The sequence below is a fragment of the Ipomoea triloba genome, chromosome 1 (assembly GCF_003576645.1).
Source record: "Ipomoea triloba cultivar NCNSP0323 chromosome 1, ASM357664v1".
Lineage (NCBI taxonomy): Eukaryota > Viridiplantae > Streptophyta > Magnoliopsida > Solanales > Convolvulaceae > Ipomoea > Ipomoea triloba.
In genome coordinates, this window is record NC_044916.1 from 6,073,802 (window position 1) to 6,097,535 (window position 23,734).

The following is a 23,734-nucleotide window of genomic DNA, read 5'->3' on the forward strand; positions in this document are numbered from 1 at the left end:
AAAAAAAAAAAAAAAAAAAAAAAGAAGAAGAAAGAGACTCCAAATAAGAGTAACAGTACACTTAGTCATTGTGTTGACGTTATTTCATGCAACGTAACATGCGTGTCAACGACTAGGTAGTAAAAAGAAATGTTAACTTTTCATTTTGACCAAAAGAAATGTAAACTTAATTTCATTAATTCAAAGAAATAACACTTTTTTAGGCATGTCTTGTCGAACTTGAATTGTTTGACAAGCTACTTAAGATGCATCGAATTTTTATGGATTTCTTTGTTTTCTAGATTGAAGACATGTATGGCAATAGCATTTTGAAAGCTTAGATAGTTCTACTTATTTACTTGCTGTCTTAGACTTAGATTTGATGTTCTTTTTTCTTTTTCTTTTTTTTTTGGTATGTCTACTGATTGACTAATTAATTAATAATTTTTAAAGAAATTAATATTCTTTTACAGGGAGTAAGAATTGCATTTGTGTATCACGTAACATCTTTTGTGAATTCTGCATGTCACCAATGGGGAAATCGAGCATGGAACACTAACGATCTATCTACAAATAATTGGTTTGTAAACATCTTTAATGTGTTATCATTCTAGCTTCTTTGTAGTGACTATTCATAACATTTACTCATCTTATAAATTTTAACTTGGTTATAAACTACCATCAGGTTAATAGCATTGCTTTCATTTGGAGAGGGTTGGCATAATAATCACCATGCCTTTGAGTTTTCAGCTAGACATGGTCTAGAGTGGTATCAACTTGATATTACTTGGAGTATTGTGTGGGCACTCCAAGCTGTTGGTCTAGCAACTGACGTCAAATTGCCAACTAATGCTCAAAAGAGAAAAATGGCTTTCAAAAATAGCTCAATGGAAATTACTGATAACATGCCATCTTTGAAATAGAGGACATGAAATGAGAAGAATTGGAATGCAATGATCAAGTATATAATTTCTAATTGTTGTTGTTGTTGTTGTTATTATTGTTGTGGATGATTCATATGAACACTTTCATTTGTTGTTGTTGTGGTGGTGGATGATTCATATGAACACTTTCATATTATTTTGAAATGTAGTGTATTGTTATTGTTGTTGTAAAACATTTAATTATATTATAGCAAAAACAACTTGTGTGAGACTGGGTCTGTGAGATTGGTCTAGTCATAATGATGAAAATGTAATACTTATACCGAAAAATATAATATTAATCATGAATAAAGTGTTTGTTACTTATTATAAAGGGAAGTGTAATATTGACAAGTGTTTGTTACTTATAACAAAAAATGTACTCCCTCGGTAACATTTTATCTGTTTTACTTTCATTTTTCATCCGTCCCAAAATATTGTCCACTCTCTTAAAATAAACATCACCACTTTTCTATTTTTTCCAAAATACCCTTGGATTCTGTAAACCATACTTGTGTATAATTTAAAAAGACTCTAGAAGCATGCTAAATTTGAGGAAATTAAATTTATGAGGATGCTACTGTTCCTTTCTTCAAGTTGCCTCAATTCTCCGAAGTTGGTATTGAATCTACAAGGAACATGACGGAGATTCCTCCCCTTATTGAGACACCTGCAGTACCTTTTTCCATCTGTGCAACGAACGCGAAAAATTCTAGCTTGTTTTTTTGTGCTTTAATTTATGAAAAAATTGAATAATAGAGAAGAAGAAATATAATGGGTATAAGTATATAGTAGATGGATTCTTCTTCTTCATAGCTCCGACGCCACCTGAGTGTTGTTGAACCACCATCATTAGAGTGATTATTAATTTTTGAGAAAAGAAAACTTATAGAGGTTTAATGGAATAATCTAAAAAAATGCCAATCAAACTCTATGTTGGCAGAGGATAGAGGTAAGGAAGGAGAAATAGAAAAGGAGAGATAAAAATTTTTTATGTGTAACTTTTTGAGCAAAGTACAACACATTAAAGAATTGAAATTGAAAAGTCACCTCATCGCATGCTTATGTTGAGGGCAAAATAGGAAAACAAGCATTCTTTTATTCACTTCCTAAAAAACGTGTGCAGATGCTAAGTATGTATAAGATATATTCGAGATTGAGATAGTAATAGTTATGAGAAAAAATTACACTTTTTAAATAAAAATGTAAAAGTATTATATATATATACATACATACATATATATATATATATATATATATATTCAAAAGTATTATAAATTTGCATAAAGTAATAAACATTTTATTCTTAATTAGCATTACATTTTCAAATCGTTCCGTTTCACGGACAATGATTTATGAGACAATCTCACACATATTTTTGCTAATAAATTGTGTTATATGCATTAACTCCACTAAAAATAGTATCATAGCTTACACTATCAAGAAACTAGAGAAACAAATTCATCCTGCCAAATTGAAGAGCATCTGCGGATAAGATAGCGTTGAAAGTTGATATATAATTGGATACCTGCAGTATGCCAAAGTACACCCCTATCCTCAAATTCATTATTGAAGAAAAAAAAAAAAAAGAAGAAGAAAAATTACATAGACACGCTTTTTAACCATTTTTTAAACATACTATACTAGGGCATGATAGCTACCCATTTGATTTATGGTGGTTCCCAGGTTACTTTCGTAATTTGCTAGCTTTATCGTTACATACTATAGTAAGGACATGGTAGCTGTCCCTTTGATTTGATGGTGATTCTTAAGTCACTTTCCTAATTTGCTAGTTTTGTCGGTACATACTATAGTAAGGACATGGTAGCTGTCCCTTTAATTTGATGGTGGTTCCCAAGTCACTTTCCTAATTTACTAGTTTTGTCTTTAATACTAAGGGCATGGTAGCTGCCTTTTTTATTTGACGGTGGTTCCTAAGTTACTTTCTTGATTTACTAGCTTTGCCGTTACATACTATATATAATAAGGACATGGTAACTATCCCTTTGATTTGATGATGACTCCCAAGTTACTTTCTTGATTTGCTAGCTTTATCGTTACATATTGACATGGTAGCTCTCCCTTTGATTTGACGGTAGTTCTCAAGTCGCTTTCCTCATTTATTAGCTTTGTCTTGTGTCTTGGTATCTGTGCAATATGTATGTATACGAGTTAACAACCAAACCAATTATATTAAAGGCATATATAGTACACAAAATTAAAGAAAATGGCATCCTTATCATCGCTATTGCCATGGCCATCACCAGCAGCTAAACCAGTTTTCTTTTCACTACCACAAACCTGCCCTTTACTTAGGCAAACGCAAACCCTCACAACTCTTCAAAGTTCCCCCAGCATTTACACAACAAAACTAGCACAAAATGGATTCTTTAATTGCGAGGAAAAATATAAAAGGTTATCACCCATTGTGCGTTTTCGCCGGCCGGCTTCCAATGACGGAGAAGACACACCACAAGCGGCAAAGAATGAGCAGAAGGTTGAGTTTTGGACGAGAATGGCGAAATCTTTGGAAGTGGCGCCTGGTTCGCAGATGGTGAAGGTCCTGTTTCCGTTGGTAATTTGGCTTTCTCTGTTTGCCCCGTTTTGTTTCAGTTGGGATGCTTTTGGCGTTGCGTTTGGGTTGTACATCGTCACCGGACTAGGTATTACTCTATCTTATCATAGGAATCTCAGTCACAGAAGTTTCAAGCTTCCCAAATGGCTCGAATACTTTTTTGCCTATTGTGGTGTTCATGCTCTTCAGGTCTCATACTCTCATTGATCTCATCAAGAACCTAGTTAGCTTGGTAGACTATGAATACGGTAACACTGATTTTTTTTTTACAACATAACTTATATGCTTTAGGGAGATCCAATTGGGTGGGCGAGCCACCATAGATATCACCATCAGTATACGGATACTAAAAAAGATCCCCATAGTCCCATTAAAGGATTTTGGTACAGTTGTGTAGGTTGGCTATATGACACCAAAGCCTTTATTGAAAGGGTAATATTAATTTATACTCTTCAAATTCTCTTAAGTGCATTTAATTAGAGAGTTATATATGTTGTTGGTGTGTTTTAATTGTTTTTTTGTTTGTACTTTTTGGCAGCACAGAGTGAAAGACCAACAAATGTAGGGGATTTGGAGAATCAATTCTTTTACAACTTCATTCGTAATACCTACATTATTCACCCTATTATACTTGCAACATTGTTATATGCCATAGGTGGATTTCCGTATGTAGTTTGGGGCATGGTATGCATTAATTATTTTCAATTCACTTATTATTCATTGAATTTTAGAATAACATATACTACACAATGTTCCTAAATTTGACATTCTTTAATTGGACTTCTCAATATTTGATTACTAAATGAATTCTTTTTAAAAAAAAAAACTTTTGCTATAGTCGACCAATTCAAGGGCACGTAATGAATATAGATTTCTATTAACACATTATTACGAGATCAACATAACTTAATTATGAGGAAAAATAACATTATTCTAAATTTTATTCACTCTCCGAGACTCCACATCCAAATTGTTTATATATTGTTTTTTAATGATGCAATTTTAAATTTTTGGACACATATGTCCTATTACAATTTTCTTATAAAATATTACATTTATGCTATAAAGCATTACACATATATATACGACTTAAAACATTATATTGATTATGTTATTATTTTATTCTTTGCAAAATGTATATTACATTTATGCTATAAAGTATATTTTATATAAGGTTTAAAGTATTGATTATATCTGTAATTTTATTATGCATGCTATTACTTTATTTCTTGCAAAATGTCTATTACAAGTTTGCTATAAAATATTGCATTTATGATATAACTAGTTTTTCTTATGCGCGATGCGCAAAAAATAAGTGCCCAATATTAGTATTTTATATTAAAATTTTAAATTTATTTAAATTTTACTATAGTAAATAATAATAATAATAATAATAATGTAAAATATTTTTATAAATTGAATATTTATATTTTAAAAAATAACTAACATATAACTCTAATATTTAATGTGTATATATTATTATTATTATTGAAGAAGATAAGAAAATATATGGTGGATGCATGTGCACGGTAATAATAGTGGAAAAGATAACGGAAGTTATAACGATAGGGGTATATTTGCCCAAAATATTATGTAGTACAACTTTTATAGCATAATGTACAAAAAAACTTGGAAAAAACGGACATAAATAAGGGTATAACCTTCATTCACATTTATTATGTTTTTAGATAATAATTGGGCCACCAGCTAGCAAGTTGTACATTGGTCTTGGGTGCACATGCAAGACTAGACATGTGTGCAATTAATCCAATTATTATTGTGTGGATCATGGTCTAAAACCACGCTGTTTTTATTTTAAAAAATTATTTACTTTTTTTAAAAGTTATTAATATTCTTTTACAGGGAGTAAGAATTATATTTTTTTCAAGCATAACATATTTAGTGAATTCCGTGTGCCACATATGGGGAAATCAAGCATGGAATAGTGGTGATCAATCTAGAAATAATTGGTATGCTAAAATCTTAAATGTCTTACCATTTTTGTTGATAGTTGTTTCCTATATATTCAAACTATTTAATATAATCCTATGAATTGAAGTTTGGAAATAAACTTTTGTCAGGTTATTGGCATTTTTTTCATTTGGAGATGGTTGGCATAACAATCACCATGCCTTTGAGTATTCAGCTCGACATGGCCTAGAATGGTGGCAACTTGACATAACTTGGTATACTGTGAGGGCACTACAAGCTTTTGGTTTAGCAACTGATGTTAAGTTGCCTACTGATGCTCAAAAGAAAAAGATGGCTTCAACTACAACTCAATGCTTTTGACTTGGAAGCACGCAACGTTAACTATAATATGGGATATATATGAAATGTGAGGAATGCAATATTGTTGTTGTTATGATATAATTATTATGGAAACTTAAAATTGTGTAAACACCTTTACTTGTTTCTTGTCATTATATTGTTGTAAGACTTTCTTATTCTCATTCTAATAATAGGCCAGAAAAATATTTGATGCACCTCCGGTGTATTGCACCTATACAGACGGCGGTTGATCACAATGTGACACCTCATTTAAAAAAAATTACAACATTAATTAAGTCTTTTTTGTGAAATATAATACTTCCTAGATTAAAATATTTTTGGGGCTAATTTCCGCACCATGAACTATATTGGATTATTCATGTCGCACCTTGAACTTTTATAACGTCCATTTTGATACACAAACCATTAATTTTTTTCATCTAACATTTTTTACAGGTTACCAGGTTACTGTAATGACATGGCATAGGTAATTAGTTTATGTGGATCTTCTTTTTAAGTAACCCAAAATTTTTAAGTAAACCCCAAAAATTAACGCCTCACGTTGCCCCTCCCCCATGCTTTCAGCCGGACCAATGCTCACTAGACCAAATCACCACAGCCTCTCCACAATCCACTGCTCTTCCCCTCCTTTGCGGCAGCATGCGCCGAGCCCACCAACGACCTACCTAGGGGTGACTGCTATTCGTTCGGGTTCCGAACCGCCGGTTCACGGTTCCAAGGTTACACAAACCAGAACCGGAACCTTATATAAAGGTTCCAGTTCCTATTCCGATTCAACCGGAATTTTTTTTAGTATATATAATTATATATAATATGTTTTATTATTATAAAAATCATATTATAAATTTTTTAATTATTATTTTGGCTACTGCCAACTGGTAGTAGCTAAATATAATTTTTTATATATATATTTAGCTATTGTCAATAGCTAAATGCCTAAATATAAGAATTTTTTTTTTATTATTTTACGGTTTTGGTACCGATTTTTGTCCTGGAAAAGATTTAGAAGAAAACCAAAAAAAAAAAAATTTAAAATAAAGAAAAGAAAAAAAAAAAAAGTCCAAGTCAGCATAGATTACCTATAACTTGTAGGTAACCTGTAAAAAGTGCTAGATGAAAAAAAAAATTAATGATTTGTGTATCAAAATAGACCTTATGAAAGTTTAAGGTGTGGCATGAATAATCCAATATAGTTCGTGGTGCGGGATGACACTTTAGCCTATTTTTGGGTAAAAAAATTCATATATATAGGGCAGCTAGCCAACCTTCCATTATGTTGTCCATCTCTTTGGCTGTCTCCTTCATTGTTTTCTCATGTCCTCCTATGTCCAACCATCTTAGCCATGACACGAAATCACCCAGATCAGATTAGAGTAGACGCCCCCAGCAGATCATATAAAGAATCTCTTCACCATCTATCACGATTATGCGGAACCAGCCCAAACATGGGTTGCGCTGGTTGTATTCGATGATCTCTCAAGTTATGGCGGGGTATGATTGTATCCCATCAATTCAATTCTTCAGTACGTTTTGCTAATCCAGTGACATTCTGATAGGTGTGGCACCCGAAACATTACTGAAAACAGTCCCCGACTAGCGACATTATCAATTCTCTTTTTAAATATTCTCCTCTTTATAATATTGTTATATATGAATTTATTTATGAGAAATATTTTAATCTATATTTTCACAAAAAAAAAAAATAGACTTAATCAATGCTGTAATTTTTTTGGATGAGGTGTTACATTTTGGAGGTGTAATACACTGGGGCACTGGCGGTGCATCAAATATTTTTCTTTAATATAATATATTTTACAATTTTATTATTGATGTACTATATTATGGGTTTAATGCACGTTTGTGATAATTTTTTTAAATTCTTTTAAGATTTAGCGACAGACAAATATTGTAACAAATCCGTAGGTAAGTACCTAATAACAATAAAGAATTGCAACGAAATAGTGACAAAAAATCTGTTGCTAAATTTAACGACAGATATTTCCGTTACTAAGCTGTAGCTAAATTGCATCCAATGCAAATAATATAAATAAATTAGCGACGAACAGTAGCGACAGAAATTTATGACGCTATATTTAGTGACGGAAAAGTTCGTTGCTATTCCCTTACAAATTTCATCACCAGATCGATCTTCGTGGTAGGAAACTAGCGATGGATTTTATGTTGGTTTAGTGATGGAATTTCTGTCACTAGATTTAGCGACGGAATTTTCCGTCGTTATTCCCTCACAAATTTAGTCATCAAATCGTCATCGAGAGGAAAATAGAGTTATTCCCTCACAAATTTAGTCATCAAATTGTCATCGAGGGGAAAATAGCGATGGATTGTTTTCATTTAGCGAAGGAAATTTGCGTCGCTAAAGTTAGCGATAGAAAAAAAAAATTTGCGTCGCTATGCTCTAGCGATGCGCATTTTAGCGATGGACTAACTCTGTCGATAATCTCTTTAGCAACGGACTAACTGTGTCGCTAATCTCTTTAGCAACAGATTATTCCTATTTAGCGATAGAATCTGTCCATTGCTGTTTACATGTTTTTTTTTTTGTAGTGATTTTTCTTCAAAAATATTGCACTTTCCTGTATAAGTAATGTTAGCAAGTGTTTGTTATTTATAAGAAAAAATGTAATATTTATGAGGAAAAATGTAGTAGTTTTAAATTAAAATTAAATGTAAATGTAATTTATTTTTTCCCAAAAGTATTACACTTTCGCATATAAGTAATAAACACTTTATTCTTGATTAGTATTCTCTCTATCTCATTTTATCTGTTCTACTCACCATTTATTGGTCAAACAAACTCTTTCTTCTGTGTTTATTTACTTTAGTATTTTTTATTTATTTTTAAATTGAATTTTTTGTGTTAAATACAGTAGTAATGTTAGTGTTGTTTCTAAATATATAAATTTTGTATACTAATACTAAACTTAAAAATTGAATTAAAAATAATTTCAGTCAAATATTGTTAACCGAATCAGACACATAAAATGGGATGAAGGGAGTATTATATTTGCATCGTGACTCAATTTGTCTTACCGACATAGATTTGTGAGACAAACTCATACAAGATTTTACCAATAAATTATGTTATATTTATTAACCTCAGTAAAAATAGTATCGTTGCACTATATATCAAGAAACAAGTGAAACAAATTTATCCTGCCAAATTGAAGAGCATCTACGGACAAGATAGCCTTGCAAGTTAATATATACGTAGTAATTGGATACAAGTATGCCAACGTACACCCTTATCCTCAAATTCATTATTAAAAAGAAAAATTACATATACATGCAGATCTCTGACTAACTGTCATTGTCCAGATGGAACCGGACGAAAGGCAAGAAATAAAAAATAGGCCAAATATATAAATGAATAAAAGTATATATGGACAGATACTACGTATATTATAATAGAGTTAGTAATATTTTAAAAAAATATAAATGAATGAAATACACAAGATAATGTAATTCAACCATCTAATTTTAAAAAGTACAAAGGTTGAATCATAAATAGACAATATAAGTTTGTTAAATAATCTGTAAAAAAAATAACAAAAAAAAAAAAAACATACAAACGATGAGCAATGTCCCAATTTTGATATAATTGCAAGGTGTCAACTTGTTTGATGGGTTAAATGTACTTTAAAAAAAAAAAGTTCTATGGTTCAATTATATCTTCTTCTGTAGATGAATAGCCTGTTTAACTATTTTTTCTTTTAAGTACATACTGAAATAAGATATAATTTGTTACTATAGTAAGGGCATGGTAGGTGTCTAGCTCTTTGATGGTGGTTCCCAAGTTCTTGATTTGCTAGCTTTGTCTTGTGTCTTGGTGTGTGTATATATACGAGAAAATAACCAAATCAATTAAAGGCACACAAAATTAAAGAAAATGGCATGCTTATCATCGTTGTGGCCGTCACCAGGAGCTAAACCATTTTTCTTTTCACCACAAACCTGCCCTTTACTTAGGCAAATGCAAACCCCCATAATTCTTCAAAGTTCCCCCAGCATTTACACAACAAAAGTAGGACAAAATCGATTCTTTAATTGCAAGGAGGAAAACTATAAAAGGTTATCATCACCCATTGTGTGCTTTCGCCCGGTTTCTGATGACGGAGAAAACACACAACCACAAGCGGCAAAGAATGAGCAGAAGAGGGTTGAGTTTTGGACGAGAATGACGAAATCTTTGGAAGTGGCGCCTGGTTCGCAGATGGCGAAGGTGGTCTTGCTTCCGTTGCTACATTGCCTTTGTTTGTTTGCCCCGTTTTGTTTCAGTTGGGATGCTTTTGGCGTTGCGTTTGGGTTGTATATCATCACCGGGCTGGGTATTACTCTCTCTTATCATAGGAATCTCACTCACAGAAGTTTCAAGCTTCCCAAATGGCTCGAATACTTTTTTGCCTATTGTGGTGTTCATGCTCTTCAGGTCTCATCACATTTATTATTATTATTATTATTATTATTATTATTATTATTATTATATTATATATATATAGAAGTCTGTTCAAATGTAGCCGCGCCTTCCCGTGCGGTCGATGCGATTCAGACCACTCAATGTTAGAAAATGCACCACTCAATGTTAGAAAAAGCACCACAATGAAAATACACAAAACACCATAAAATACACCACACCCAAAATAATGCACCATAACTCTCCTGCCCTAATGGTGCATTTGCTGACACTGTGTGGTATATATTTGCATACCTAGTAGTGTGTTTTTTGGTGATGTACATGTACCTTGTGTAGTGCATTTTCTAACACTGAGTGGTGTATATTTGTATACATAGTGGTGAGGCCACACTGTTCACACGTTAAGGAGCGGCCACACCTGAACATGACCTTTTATATATATATATATATATATATATATATATATATATATATATATATCATGTTTTTAAGTAACTAGCTAGGTAGACTATGAATACGGTAACACTAATTTTTTTTTTTTACAACATAACTTTTATGCCTTAGGGAGATCCAATTGGGTGGGTGAGTAACCACAGATATCACCATCAGTATGTGGATACTAAAAAGGATCTCCATAGTCCCATTGAAGGTTTTTGGCACAGTCACGTAGGTTGGTTATATGACACCAAAGCCGCTATTGAAAGGGTAATATTTATAATATTCAAATTCTCTTACATTTAAAACTTAATAAGTTAGAGAGTTGTTTGGTGTGTTTTAATTGATTTTTTTTTTTTCTGACAGAGTGAAAGACCGACAAATGTAGGGGATTTGGAGAATCAATTTTTTTACAACTTCATTCGTAATACCTACATTATTCACCCTATTATACTTACAACATTGCTATATGCCATAGGTGGATTTCCGTATGTAGTTTGGGGCATGGTATGCATTAATTAACTTATTCATTCATTTTTTTTTGGGTTCGTCTTTACCTATTCCTTTGAATTTGGCATTTATTAGCAACATAATATTATTATTTTACCTAGTTCGTCTTTGAATACATAAAGTACATTATTTTAACTCATAAAACAGACTATTTTACCCCATAAATTTTATTATTCTAATACATATAAATACATTATTCTCCTTTCAAAAAATAAATACATTAATCTAACACATAAACTAAATTATTCAAATTTATAAAAATATATTATTTTACCCCAAAATGTTCATTATTCGAAAACTCACGTGGAACAAGTTTTCTGATAATTTACCTGATTTATTGGTAAATAATTTACTTTTTTTGAAAGTTTATAATATTTTTTTTACAGGGAGTAAGAATTATATTTTATTCTCACGTAATATATTCAGTGAATTCTGTGTGCCACTTATGGGGAAATCAAGCATGGAATAGTGGTGATCAATCTAGAAATAATTGGTATGCTAAAATCTTTAATGTATTACCATTTTTGTTGATAGTTGTTTCCTATTTATTCATACTATTTAATATAATCCTATGAATTGAAGTTTGGAAATAAACTTTTTGTCAGGTTAGTGGCATTGCTTTCATTTGGAGAGGGTTGGCATAACAATCACCATACCTTTGAGTATTCAGCTCGACATGGCCTAGAGTGGTGGCAACTTGACATAACTTGGTATATTGTGAGGGCATTACAAGCTGTTGGTTTAGCAACTGATATTAAGTTGCCTACTGATGCTCAAAAGAAAAAGATGGCTTTAACTACAACTTAATGCTTTTGACTTGAAAGCACACAACCTGAAATGTAATATGGGATATATATGAAATGTGAGGAATGCAATATTATTGTTGTTTTGATATAATTGTTATGGAAACTTAAACTTGTGTAAAAACCTTTACTTGAATTGTTTCTTGTCATTATATTGTTGTAAGACTTTCTTATTCTCTTTCTAATAATAATATCATCAATACGTGGACTAATAGCACTACAAGGAATTGCATATTTAATCCACGGCTATGTGGTGAGTATAAAACAGATACTATAAACAGGCGAATGTTTTGGTATGAGGGAGTTGTTATTTTCCCACATCGACCGCGTAGTGGAACGGGAAGGAAATAATGCTTCTATAAAATGCGAAGCCATGAGAGAGTAGTTGAAGGCATCTTTGCGCTTGGGGCAATGACGCAGCTAATGAGGTTATAACCGAGGCGCGTTGAAAACTATTTCCAAACCCCCTCTTTGACTTGGCTTTCGCTCAGGCGTTGGAGAATTTTTGGAAGGACTTCTTTTTCTAGAAGTTCACCAATACTAGTTCAAACTTTATACCATTCTATATTTGCTTAGTGGTAAGTAAATATATATTGAAGTAGCTAAATAAACTTTTCCTGTCTCAAATCCGCAGGTACTATACATACATTTTTCAGATGAAATATATATATACAATTTGCAAAAAATATATATTCAATGGTAAAAATAAATAAATCTCTTTTGAAAAATGTATTTTACGCAAAATTAAATTAGATTCAAGTGATTTAAGAATTCGAATTTTAGCTTGTGATGTGTCTTTTTCTCTCTATTTTGAATAGTTCTGGTATTTTTTTAATTTTTTTTTATAACTTTACCCATATCTTGGTTAGCAAAACTAAGCGTGTATTTGGCAGGAAATTAAAATTTATCACTGGTTGACAACTTTTTAAACTAAGCGTGTATTTGGTGGATTTTGTTAACACTAGTGGTGTGAACTGCACCGACAGCATGGGAAGACGCGGTCACACCTGAACTATATATATATATATATATATATATATATATATATATATATATATATATATATATATATATATTCACCGTGACACCTGGTGTTATAGTAAAAGTGTTAAGTGAGCTCAGGTGGCAAGTGAGCTCTCTTTGTGGGGAGGAATTTCGGGAGAACCCGAGTTCAATTCCACAAGTGACGATTCCCCCTGGGCCAGCTCCTGTGCCTCTCGGAGCGAACGTGGGTGGACCCCGGACCGTTAAACGGACGGAGAGAAAGACCCTGTAAATTTACCAAAAAAAAATAGTAAAAGTGTTATGTATTTTGAATAAAAAAATATATTTTCAGAAATTATGTCGTGCCTAAGAGGCCGAAAATTTACATTGGATCATTCAGAATTTCCGGCCATATTCAAATCTAATTTTAGATGACCATTTGAACGGTATTTTGAAGAAAAAAAATATTTTGAGAAATTATGTAGTGCCTAAGAGGCCGAAAATTTACATCGGATCATTCTAAATTTCCGGCCATATTCAAATCTAATTTTAGATGACCATTTGAATGGTATTTGAGATCTGCGCCTGGTATATTATTCTGTGGACTCGGATTCAAAATATACAATTTACATATTAAATATTCACAATTTATATACTGAATATTCAAATTTTAAAATACTAAATGTTTACAATTTAAATTGTGAACATTCAGTAGATAAATAGATAATGTGGATCCGGGTCTATGGTATAATTATTGATCCCTGGTATAATTATTGTCTGCGCCTAACTCACATGTAGACTTGTTTTTGTTTTTATTTTTGTTTTTGTTTTTTTAATGTTTTATTTTTTTTTATTTTTTTTTATTATTTATTTATTTTTGCCTAACAAGTGATTTTTGGTTATTAGAGAGTGGCAGACACTTTGTCAAATTTGATGTCTTCCTTTTGTCTTATTACCTTGACTGGTTATATTCGAATGAATCTGATGAGACACACCGTATATTAATTTGCGTTGATTTGATATATGAGTTCAATTGGCACAATCCCATTAATATGCAATATGCCCCACGCCATATATTGAATCCATCACCTTCTTGATATTTTTATAATTGGTATGCCATTAAATAGCCTTATATTTATGCTCATTTATGCTTATTTTTTGCTCGAATGTTAGGTAAAAGAATGTGGAACAATGCGTAATTTGGCGTATATATCTTGATTAAAGGAAGAAAAGACCGAGTAATGAGCAAGTAAGCATGAAAAGATGCTAATCTCGAGAGAAAACGATGCTTTAAAGCATGAGGAAAACACCAAAGAAGGAGCAAAACAATAGCGTGAAGGTCATTTAGAAGAACTCACGCTAACACTCACATCGTGAGTGTGTGAGTGTCAGCGTGAGTCAGAATATGATCTTGAGTCTCACTCTGACACTCACAATGTGAGTGTCAGCGTGAGTCTCAATGATCAGAAACCTGGTCATTGAGACTCACGATGGGACTCACGTGAGTCCCATTGTTACTCCCCGTCCAAAATGCTGAGAGAAAGCGCGAACTTAAGACTATAAATACTCTGGTGGTTATTTTGGATATACTTTTCAATTTTTTCTGAACTCCCTCTTTAGATTTCTCTCCACAAATTCATCTTAAAACATTGTAATCCATCATCAATTAGAAGATTTAGAGGAAGAATTCTTTTGTAATTACAACATTCAACTTCAATTTTCATATTTCCTTTGTCCAGTTTAATCATGTTAAGTTTCTATTTCATTTTGTTGCATCTTAAATATCTTGTAATTTTGAATCCCATGTTTAGCTCTTCAATTACTTCTAGTTTTACATTTCAATTATGAGTAGTTAAACATATTTAGGGATTTGAATTGAATTTCCTTGAGTATGGATCCCAATATGAATTGAATTGCATAAATTAGGTTTTGTACTATATTCATGTTGAATTTGGTTATGAATTGGGGTGAAATTGAATTGACTCTCCCATAGTATGGCCAAATTATGCAAAGAGAAATTTAGAATTGGTGTTCCACCTATGAGAATAGGGTTACACCATAGACATACATCGCGCTTGAGAATGTGCTTTCCACTATAGTTGATATGGGATCGGGTCTGCACTTCAACAAAAACCATGCCAAAATATTGATCTCAAACGAACTGTCGTTTACACCCCCTGCAATCTCATCTCCAATGTTTGTAATCCATTTTACGAATCAACCATCCATCTATCTTCCTCTAAAGCTAAGCTTAGTAGTAGTCTCAAGTTCTTCATGAGCCTCAATACCTTAGCTTGCAATTCGCCCACAGGTACGAAGAATTAATAGTGGCTTTAACAACTACTGGTCTCGGTGCTTTCAGAATAACGGGAAGAATCTGTCTAAAATCACCGCAAAAAACTATTATCTTTCCACCAAATGTCTTTTCAACACTACCTGGTATGGCGAACCTCAATAGATCCCTTATGGTTTTGTCCAAAGCCTCAAAACAGTGTTTGTGCGTTATCGGTGCTTCGTCCCATATTATCAATTTGCTCCAATCGAAGCAACGTTCAGAACAATATTACCGCGGCTCCTTATCTTTGCAGTTAACGTTCTAACACGAACGTCTTGCCTATTCTTCCGTAACCATACACAAAGAATAATCTACCTCCATTGGAATCTATATAATTCTTCATAGAGTTGTAGACATTCTTTTGTCCATCGCTCAATTGTGTTATCAACAATTCATGCTCTGTCTTCAATGACTCCTTATCATACGTAAAATCTTCGCTTAACAACATGTGTTACCAACGATTCATGAGTGTCATGTAGACTCTTTTTTTGTTTTTCCTTGCCTAACAGGTTTGATGTTTGTCTTTTGTCTTATTATCCTGGCTGGTTATTCGAATGAATCTGATGAGACACTCCGTATATTAATTTGCGTTGATTTGATATATGAGTTCAATTGGTACAATCCCATTAATATGCAATATGCCCCACGCCAACCCTTTTTTTTTAATCCATCACCTTCTTTATATTTTTATAATTGAACTTCAATTACCAACAATTATCAAATTTATTTTCAATAATTATACATTATACATTATTATTATTATTATTATTATTATTATTATTGTTGTTATTATTATTATTAATCTCTCAAATATGCGATTTTGTTTACAGAGAATGACACAATTTGAAAAGGGATTACACAATTTAAAACTCCCTGGATTGAGTATTTATAATATTAAAACATTATTGGATTGTATTCTCAAAAAAAAAAAAAAAAATTATTGCATTGTTAAATCCATAGGATAATAATTGGATATACACCATTATGGCAATGTACACCCCTTATCCTCAAATTCATCATCATTAAAAAAGCATAAATTCATGAAGACAGATTGTCATTGTCTATATAAGAACAGTTCTCCTGCCATTACAAGAAAAATCAAAGTTATCTACGAAATCAATTTTTCTTAAGAAATATAAACAAACAATAAATTATTGAATCAAGATGTCTTTCTTACTACAATAGGCTAAGGGATTGGTAATTGTTCCTGATTTGCTTTGTCTTGGTGTGTGTATATATATGTGTGTGTGTGTGTGTATATTTACCGTAATCTAACGAAACCAAAGGCTGAGAAAAGAAAATGGCATGCATATCAGTGTGGGCGTCAGCAGCACCTAAATCATTTTCCTTTTCACGACAAACCTTCCCTTTACTTAGGCAAACGCAAAGCGCAACTAGTCTTGGAAGTTGCAGCATTTACACAAGAAAAGTAGGAGAAAATGTATTCAATAAATGCAAGGGGAGAAGATATATATATACTAGTTCAAAAAGGTTATCACCCTGCAGCATTATTGTAAGGTTGGCGGGTGAAATGCGGGCTTTTGATGACACACACTCACCACAAGAAGGAGCAAAGCAGGAGAGGGTTGAGTTTTGGACGAGAATCGGGAAATCTTTGGAAGTGGCGCCTGGTTCCCTGGGTTTCAAGGCGATGGTTCCTTTGACGCATTTGTTGTGTCTGTTTGCCCCATTTTGTTTCAGTTGGGATGCTGTTGGCGTTGCATTTGGGTTGTACATCATCACCGGGTTGGGTGTTACTCTGTCTTATCATAGGAATCTGAGTCACAGGAGTTACAAGCTTCCCAAATGGCTTGAGTACTTTTTTGCCTATTGTGGTGTTCATGCTCTTCAGGTCTATATAATCTTCAAATATATATATATATATATATATATATATATATATATATATATATAGAAATAGTATACCTTTAGGTCATTTACCTATTAACCGCTAACTTAAATAGCTAATTTTACAAATCATTGATACAATCCGTTGGTCACATCTACAAATACAATCCGCTATTTGCTAACTAGTAACACAATCCACTAACCGCGGGTTGCGTAATAAGGCCAAAGTATTACATCTATATATACTATATATAAAGTGCAATACTATATATATAAGATGTACTTAAAAGCATTGATTATATCTGCAATCCTGCTATGTAATGACACTATATTTACTGCAAATTGTCTATTATACTTTTTCTATAAAAGTACTACATTTATATTATAAATTACGGAGTATTTTATATGAGGTTAAAGTATTATGATATCTAAAATTCTGGTATGTTATTACTTTATTCTCTGCAAATGTGTTTTACATTTATGATGTAAAGTACTACATTTATGCCATACAATATTCAATTGTTATACCATAGACAAAGATTCACCTTACATTGTGATTCTTGTCCAAAAAACTATATGTTTGAAATTAACTTATATTGTGTCTTCAGTTAATAAATTAGGTGTCGTAAATAAATTGAAGACACATAATACGTTAATTGCAAACCCATAATATATAAATTGCATATTATGTGTTTCCAGTTAACATATTATATATGTGCATGTAATTAACATATTATGTGCCTTTAATTTATTATTAACTGCAGACACATAATATGTTAGTCGTAAACACATAATTTGAAAGTCATTTTTTACCAGAGTCCATAATGTAAGGTGAAAACTGGTCCATGGTATGATTTGCTTAAAATATTATATATAAGGCATAAAATATTAATTATATTTGCAATTTTGTTATGCTACGTTGTTAATTTATTTCCAGCTAACAGTCTATTACAATTTTGTTATAAAGTACTACATTTGTTCTATATAGTATGATCATATATGCAAATGCAATTCTACTATATATTATTGTTTTATTTCCTGTAAATTTTCTATTAGAGTTTTGCTATAAAGTACTACATTTATGCTATAAAGTAGTATGTATAAGGTTCGTTTAAAATATTGATCGATTATATATGCAATTATGTTATGACCTATTTTTATTAAAACTTACATGTCTCACAAATTGAGACCCGTAAAATAATTTGGTGGCCAATGCTTTGCCTTTAACATAAATTACAAAATCAAGGAATATAATGCTCCTTTTCACCTTTATATAACATAGCTTTTATGCTACTTTATTATTTGGTTAATAGGGTGATCCAATTGGTTGGGTTAGTAACCATAGATATCACCATCACTACGCGGATACTAAAAATGATCCCCACAGTCCCATTGAAGGATTTTGGTACAGTCACATAGGTTGGATATATGACACCAAATCCGCTAATGAAAGGGTAATATTTATAATACTTAAATTAAATAATTCTCTTAGCTTATTACATTTTTGGCATTTCATATGTTAGAGAATTGTTTGGTTTGTTTTAATTAATTCATATTTTTGTGTAGAGTGAAAGGCCGACAAATGTAGCAGACTTGGAGAATCAGTTCTTCTACAAGTTCATTTATAATACCTATATTTTTCATCCTATTATACTTGCGACATTGCTATATGCCATTGGCGGATTTCCATACATAATTTGGGGCATGGTATGCATTTTCACTCTTTTTTTTTTTTTTTTTTTTTTTTGTAAATGCAAAATTTACTGAAACCAAATAAATATATAGGCCATGTTTGGTAAACAATTAGTCTATCAGTCAATTTTGACTTATTTGATCATTATTAATTGTTTGACTTGATTAAAAAATCAATATAAGTGTTTGGTTAATAAGCTTTTTGTAACTCCAAAATACTAAATTTCAAAAGGCTACCCAAATCAACCTTTTCAATTAGCCTTTTGAGAAAAGAAATTATACCAAACAGTTATCAGCTAATAGCTAATTTACCGAACACTTTTCTACAATCAGCTAATATTATCAATTAATTATGGCCATGTTTGGTAAATAATCAGCCTATCAACCAATTTTGGCTTATTTGACCACTATTAATTGTTTGGTTAATAAGCTTTTTGTAACTCCAAAATACTAAAATTCAAAAGGCTACTCAAAGCAGCATTTTCAATTAGCTTTTTGAGAAAAGAAATTATACCAAACAGCTATTAGCTAACATTTAATCTATCAAATAACTTTCTACAATCAGCTAATGTTATCAACTAATCATAACTTCTAACCCAATCAACTTTTTTAAAAAAAAAACTAACTCAATCAGCTAACAGTCATTTACCAAACATGGCCATACAAACTCACCGGGCATTCCCCTGATAGTTACCTCACTAGAGGTTTCAGCCAAATGGCCAAACGCCTGAGCCTGAAAACAATTAAGCTAAATACATCACAAACCAATAATAAACCTTAATGCGCAAACACAAATAATAAGATTTATTTGATTATTTTTATTTATTTATTTATTTATTTATTTATTTATTTATTATTATTATTATTATTATTATTATTATTATTACTATTACGAGGTTTCTATTATTATTATTATTATTATTATTATTATTATTATTATTATTATTATTATTACAATTTAGTGATATTACTTTTAGTTGTAACATTATTATTATTGGTATTTATTTTGTTAATAATAATTATAACAATAATAATAATAAGTAGTAGTTGTACGGAATTTGATCGTGGCATTATTATTGTTATTGTTGTTGTTGCCGTCGTCGTCTTAGATGTATGGTTTCCGGGCTATTTCGTTAGAGTTGACGACCACTTTAGCCGATCTGACTATTTAAAATTTTAAAATTTTTGTTTATATGATTATTTTTTTTCCGAAAATTTTATGTTATTAATTAATATTTAATAAAATAAAATTTTAAAACACAAATTTGAAGTAATAAAAAAATTCCTATTAAAAATTGTGAGTGAAAAGAATTGCCTTCTTATGAAAAGAAGGTAATGACATTGGTAGTTTACATATTTTTGTCTAGGGTTTTTAAATAACACATTTTTATCCAATTGATGTCAAATCTACACAATTATTGCTATGTATGTCACTTCGAATTCATTATGTGCCTTCATAAGAATGTCAACAGAGTTGGCATCTCCCTACCAAAACAACATTAGATCATCTGCAAAAGCTAAAGGCCCGTTTACTAACTGGAAATTTTTTCCAGTTTTCTGGAAAATTTGGAAAATTGGAAAACAAAAAACAGAAAACATGTTTACTAGCACAGTTTTTCATTTTGAAAACAGGAAATAATTTTCCACACTGTAAAAAACTGTTTTCTAAATGGAAAACAGAATCAGCTATCATCTATTAGACTATATGTCACTATAACCACATTCTCACCATTATCTACTTACATATTTATTCATTACTATGATTACATTTATTATCATCTTCTTTTACTTATCATCATCTTCTATTTTTTCTACTTGCATTAGTTATTTAAACATAACTTATTTGATTATGCTTAAAATTATACATCATTCACATTATCAAAATTAAAAATTGAAATCTATACCACGTTTTATATTTGGATTGAACTCAATTGATTATTGGTTCGGATATTTTTAATTATGTTATATCGGATACAAGTTTGGTCCAGATATCGGATATCGAAATTCCACATATATTACTATATTAGAATTCAAAATAAAAATTATATATTATATACATGTCATTCAAATGAATATATCTAAACATATTTTAAATATTAGCTCAAAAAATATTAATATTATCTAAACTAAATTTTATGTGAACTTAATAAGTTATTGGTTCAAATATATTTTTATTTATGTTATATACCGATATAAATTTGGTTCGGATATCAAATGTAAAATTTTTACATATATTGGACTTAAAAGTAAAAAATATATATTTATTCTATTCAAACCAAATATATTTTAAAATATTTTAAATATAAGGTCTAAAAATCACTCGAAACTAAACTTATTGTTAATTTTATAACGTTAATCTAAAAAAATAAATTTGAAAAAATAAGTGTTAGTAAACAAGTTTTCTAAACAGAAAACAGAGAATGAAAACTAGAAAATTAGAAAATAGAAAACAGAAAACAGTTTTCTGTTAGTAAACAGGCCCTAAGTGGTTTGTTTTCAAGCCTTTACATCTCGGATGGTATGAAAATTTGGCATCCCTAATCTTAACCCGAATGCGTGCCAGATATTCCATGCACAAGGTGAATAACATGAGAGACATAGGATCACCTTGTTTCAGCCCCCTCTTACCCTGAAATTAATATTCTTTTACAGGTAGTAAGAATTGCATTTATGCATCACGTAACATATTTTGTGAATTCCGCATGTCATCAATGGAGAAATCGAGCATGGAACACTAGCGATCTATCTACGAATAATTGGTATGTAAAAATCTTTAATGTGTTGTCATTCTAGCTTCTTTGTAGTGCCTATTCATAATATTTACTCATCTTATAAAGTTTAAATGGGATATAAACTATCATCAGGTTAATAGCATTGCTTACATTTGGAGAGGGTTGGCATAATAATCACCATGCCTTTGAGTTTTCAGCTAGGCATGGTCTAGAGTGGTATCAACTTGATGTTACTTGGGGTATTGTGTGGGCACTCCAAGCTGTTGGTCTAGCAACTGACGTCAAATTGCCAACTAATGCTCAAAAGAGAAAGATGGCTTTCAAAAATAGCTCAATGGAAACTATTGAGAACATGCAATCTTTGAAATAGAGGACATGAAATGAGAATAATGCAATGATCAAGTATATAATTTCTAGTTGTTGTTGTTGTTGTTGTGGATGATTCATATGAACACTTTCATTTGTTGTTGTTGTTGGGGTGGTAAATGATTCCTATGAACACTTTCATATTATTTTGAAATGCAGTGTATTGTTATTGTTGTTGTAAAACATTTCTATTATTGCAAAAACTTGTGTGAGACCGTGTCGGTGAGACCGGTCGAGTCTGGAAAATATAATATTCCATAGTCCATACTAATCATGAATAAAGTGTTTGCTACTTAATTATTATGAGGGGAAGAGTAATGTTTTTGAAGAAAAATATAATACTTTTACATTTTGATTTAAAAGTATTACATTTTTTCTTCAAAAATATTACACTTCCCTTTATAAGTAATGTTGGCAAGTGTTTATTACTTATAAGAAAAAATATACTCCGTAGTACTTGTAAATCAAAATGTAAGAGTATATTTTTTTTCCAAAAGTATAACACATTCCAATATAAGTAATAAACACTTTATTCTTAATTAGTATACATTTTCAACTTGAACCGGCCAGTCTCATGGATATGAATTTGTGAGACCATCTCACACAAGTTTTTGCCAATAAATTATGTATATTTATTACCCCGTTAGCATTTTATTTTTGTGGAATGAAGTTCAAAAATAGGTTAGTAATGACCTATATATGATAGCTGGTCACCAGGGTTTAGACATCATTTTCGATAAAAAAAAAAAAAATCGACCGCGGCACAGGGCCTCTCCGGCGACCATTTGTGGTCGCCTTTCCGTAGAGATGCGACCAAAACTAGTCGCCTCTCCGAAGGAGGCGACCATTTTTTGGTCGCCTTCTCAAGGAAGGCAACCATTTTGTAGTTGCCTCCCCGGAGGAAGCAACCAATGTGGTCACCTTCTTCGGGAAGGCGACCATTTTTTTTTCGAGCAAGCGAGAAGGTAACCATTTTTTCTTCGAGAAGGCGGCAAATGGTCGTCGGAGGTTTTCTTCGAGAAGGTGACCATTTATCTAGGTTTTTGAATCAACACATTTTTGTCCACATGATGTCAAATCAACACATTTAAAGCAATGGCTCCATATTAAGATATAGCCTAGCTAGTTTGTTATTGCTTAGTCTTCAATTAGTTTCTCTACATGTATTATAAATATTCCTTTGAAATAAGTTTTCATATTGTTGTAACTACCCTGCAGTTAGCTATTTTGTCTCTCTTTGTATATATTTATATGTGTTGTAGTTGAGATATTTATACAACTGTGTTTTAATTATTCTCTACAATGTCAACCAATAAGCAATGGGGGAAAGAAATGTTGTCAAAGGAGGAGGAAACATCATCTAACCATTTTTGTTTTGTTTTGTTTTTGTTTGCTTTATTTTTTATTTATTTATTTATTTTTTTGCATGATGGAGAGGTCTCTCTACTCGGCAAGTAGCTAGCAGAGGGAACGATGTTGTTGATTCCTAATAAGTTGAATAAAAATAACGATAATAACTAGGATCAGATGAATGATATGGTAAGAAGACTTTGGTTGACAAGTCTGTGAGCGTGTTTGGTTGGTGTGTTTAGGCATGGGTCTCAAAGTGATTGTTATTGTTTGGTTGATAGGTTTTTAGAATACTACTATAGGTTTGAAATGCTCTATTAATTGGAAAACTCATACCCTAATGAAATAAGGGTTTCATTCCCTTCCTCGTTTCTTCCCTAACTATTAATAATCATTCCCATTCCATCATACTACCAAACATACAAAATACTTTCACCAAAACTCATTACCCTTACCAAGTATTTGATACCCATACCGA

General features: G+C 31.5%; 4 protein-coding genes and 1 pseudogene across 6 annotated transcripts in view; all 5 read left to right on the forward strand.

Annotated features, from left to right (window-relative positions):
* Positions 1 to 1,096, forward strand: part of LOC116001335 (acyl-CoA C20 Delta5-desaturase-like) — a 6,034-nt gene extending 4,938 nt beyond the window's left edge. For both annotated transcript variants that reach the window (XM_031241224.1, XM_031241222.1), the window contains 2 exons: positions 453 to 559; positions 665 to 1,096. In XM_031241224.1, the coding sequence (XP_031097084.1) occupies positions 453 to 559; positions 665 to 902 (345 nt within the window). In that variant the 3' untranslated portion in view covers positions 903 to 1,096. The remainder of the gene's footprint in view (positions 1 to 452; positions 560 to 664) is intronic.
* A 1,990-nt stretch (positions 1,097 to 3,086) lies between these two features.
* LOC116001345 (palmitoyl-monogalactosyldiacylglycerol delta-7 desaturase, chloroplastic-like) lies at positions 3,087 to 5,963 on the forward strand. Of its 2 annotated transcripts, XM_031241230.1 has the most exons (5): positions 3,088 to 3,666; positions 3,769 to 3,909; positions 4,021 to 4,161; positions 5,341 to 5,447; positions 5,559 to 5,963. In XM_031241230.1, the coding sequence occupies exons 1-5, from the start codon at positions 3,130 to 3,132 to the stop codon at positions 5,767 to 5,769; spliced, it is 1,137 nt and encodes a 378-aa protein (XP_031097090.1). In that variant the 5' UTR covers positions 3,088 to 3,129; the 3' UTR covers positions 5,770 to 5,963. The 2 variants fall into 2 exon arrangements, with proteins under 2 accessions (XP_031097096.1, XP_031097090.1); XM_031241236.1 differs by lacking the exon at positions 3,769 to 3,909 and having other exon boundaries at positions 3,087 to 3,565; positions 4,016 to 4,161.
* A 3,589-nt stretch (positions 5,964 to 9,552) lies between these two features.
* LOC116001360 (acyl-CoA C20 Delta5-desaturase-like) lies at positions 9,553 to 12,101 on the forward strand. Its single transcript, XM_031241242.1, has 5 exons — positions 9,553 to 10,216; positions 10,766 to 10,906; positions 11,003 to 11,143; positions 11,533 to 11,639; positions 11,752 to 12,101. Exons 1-5 carry the CDS (start codon positions 9,677 to 9,679, stop codon positions 11,951 to 11,953), a joined length of 1,131 nt encoding a protein of 376 aa, XP_031097102.1. The 5' UTR covers positions 9,553 to 9,676; the 3' UTR covers positions 11,954 to 12,101.
* Positions 12,102 to 12,342: 241 nt separating this feature from the next.
* LOC116002406 lies at positions 12,343 to 12,473 on the forward strand (annotated as a pseudogene).
* Positions 12,474 to 16,549: 4,076 nt separating this feature from the next.
* LOC115999251 (acyl-CoA C20 Delta5-desaturase-like) lies at positions 16,550 to 22,060 on the forward strand. The gene is made up of 5 exons (XM_031239097.1): positions 16,550 to 17,120; positions 18,430 to 18,570; positions 18,683 to 18,823; positions 21,461 to 21,567; positions 21,673 to 22,060. The coding sequence occupies exons 1-5, from the start codon at positions 16,569 to 16,571 to the stop codon at positions 21,908 to 21,910; spliced, it is 1,179 nt and encodes a 392-aa protein (XP_031094957.1). The 5' UTR covers positions 16,550 to 16,568; the 3' UTR covers positions 21,911 to 22,060.
* Positions 22,061 to 23,734: the final 1,674 nt, after the last annotated feature.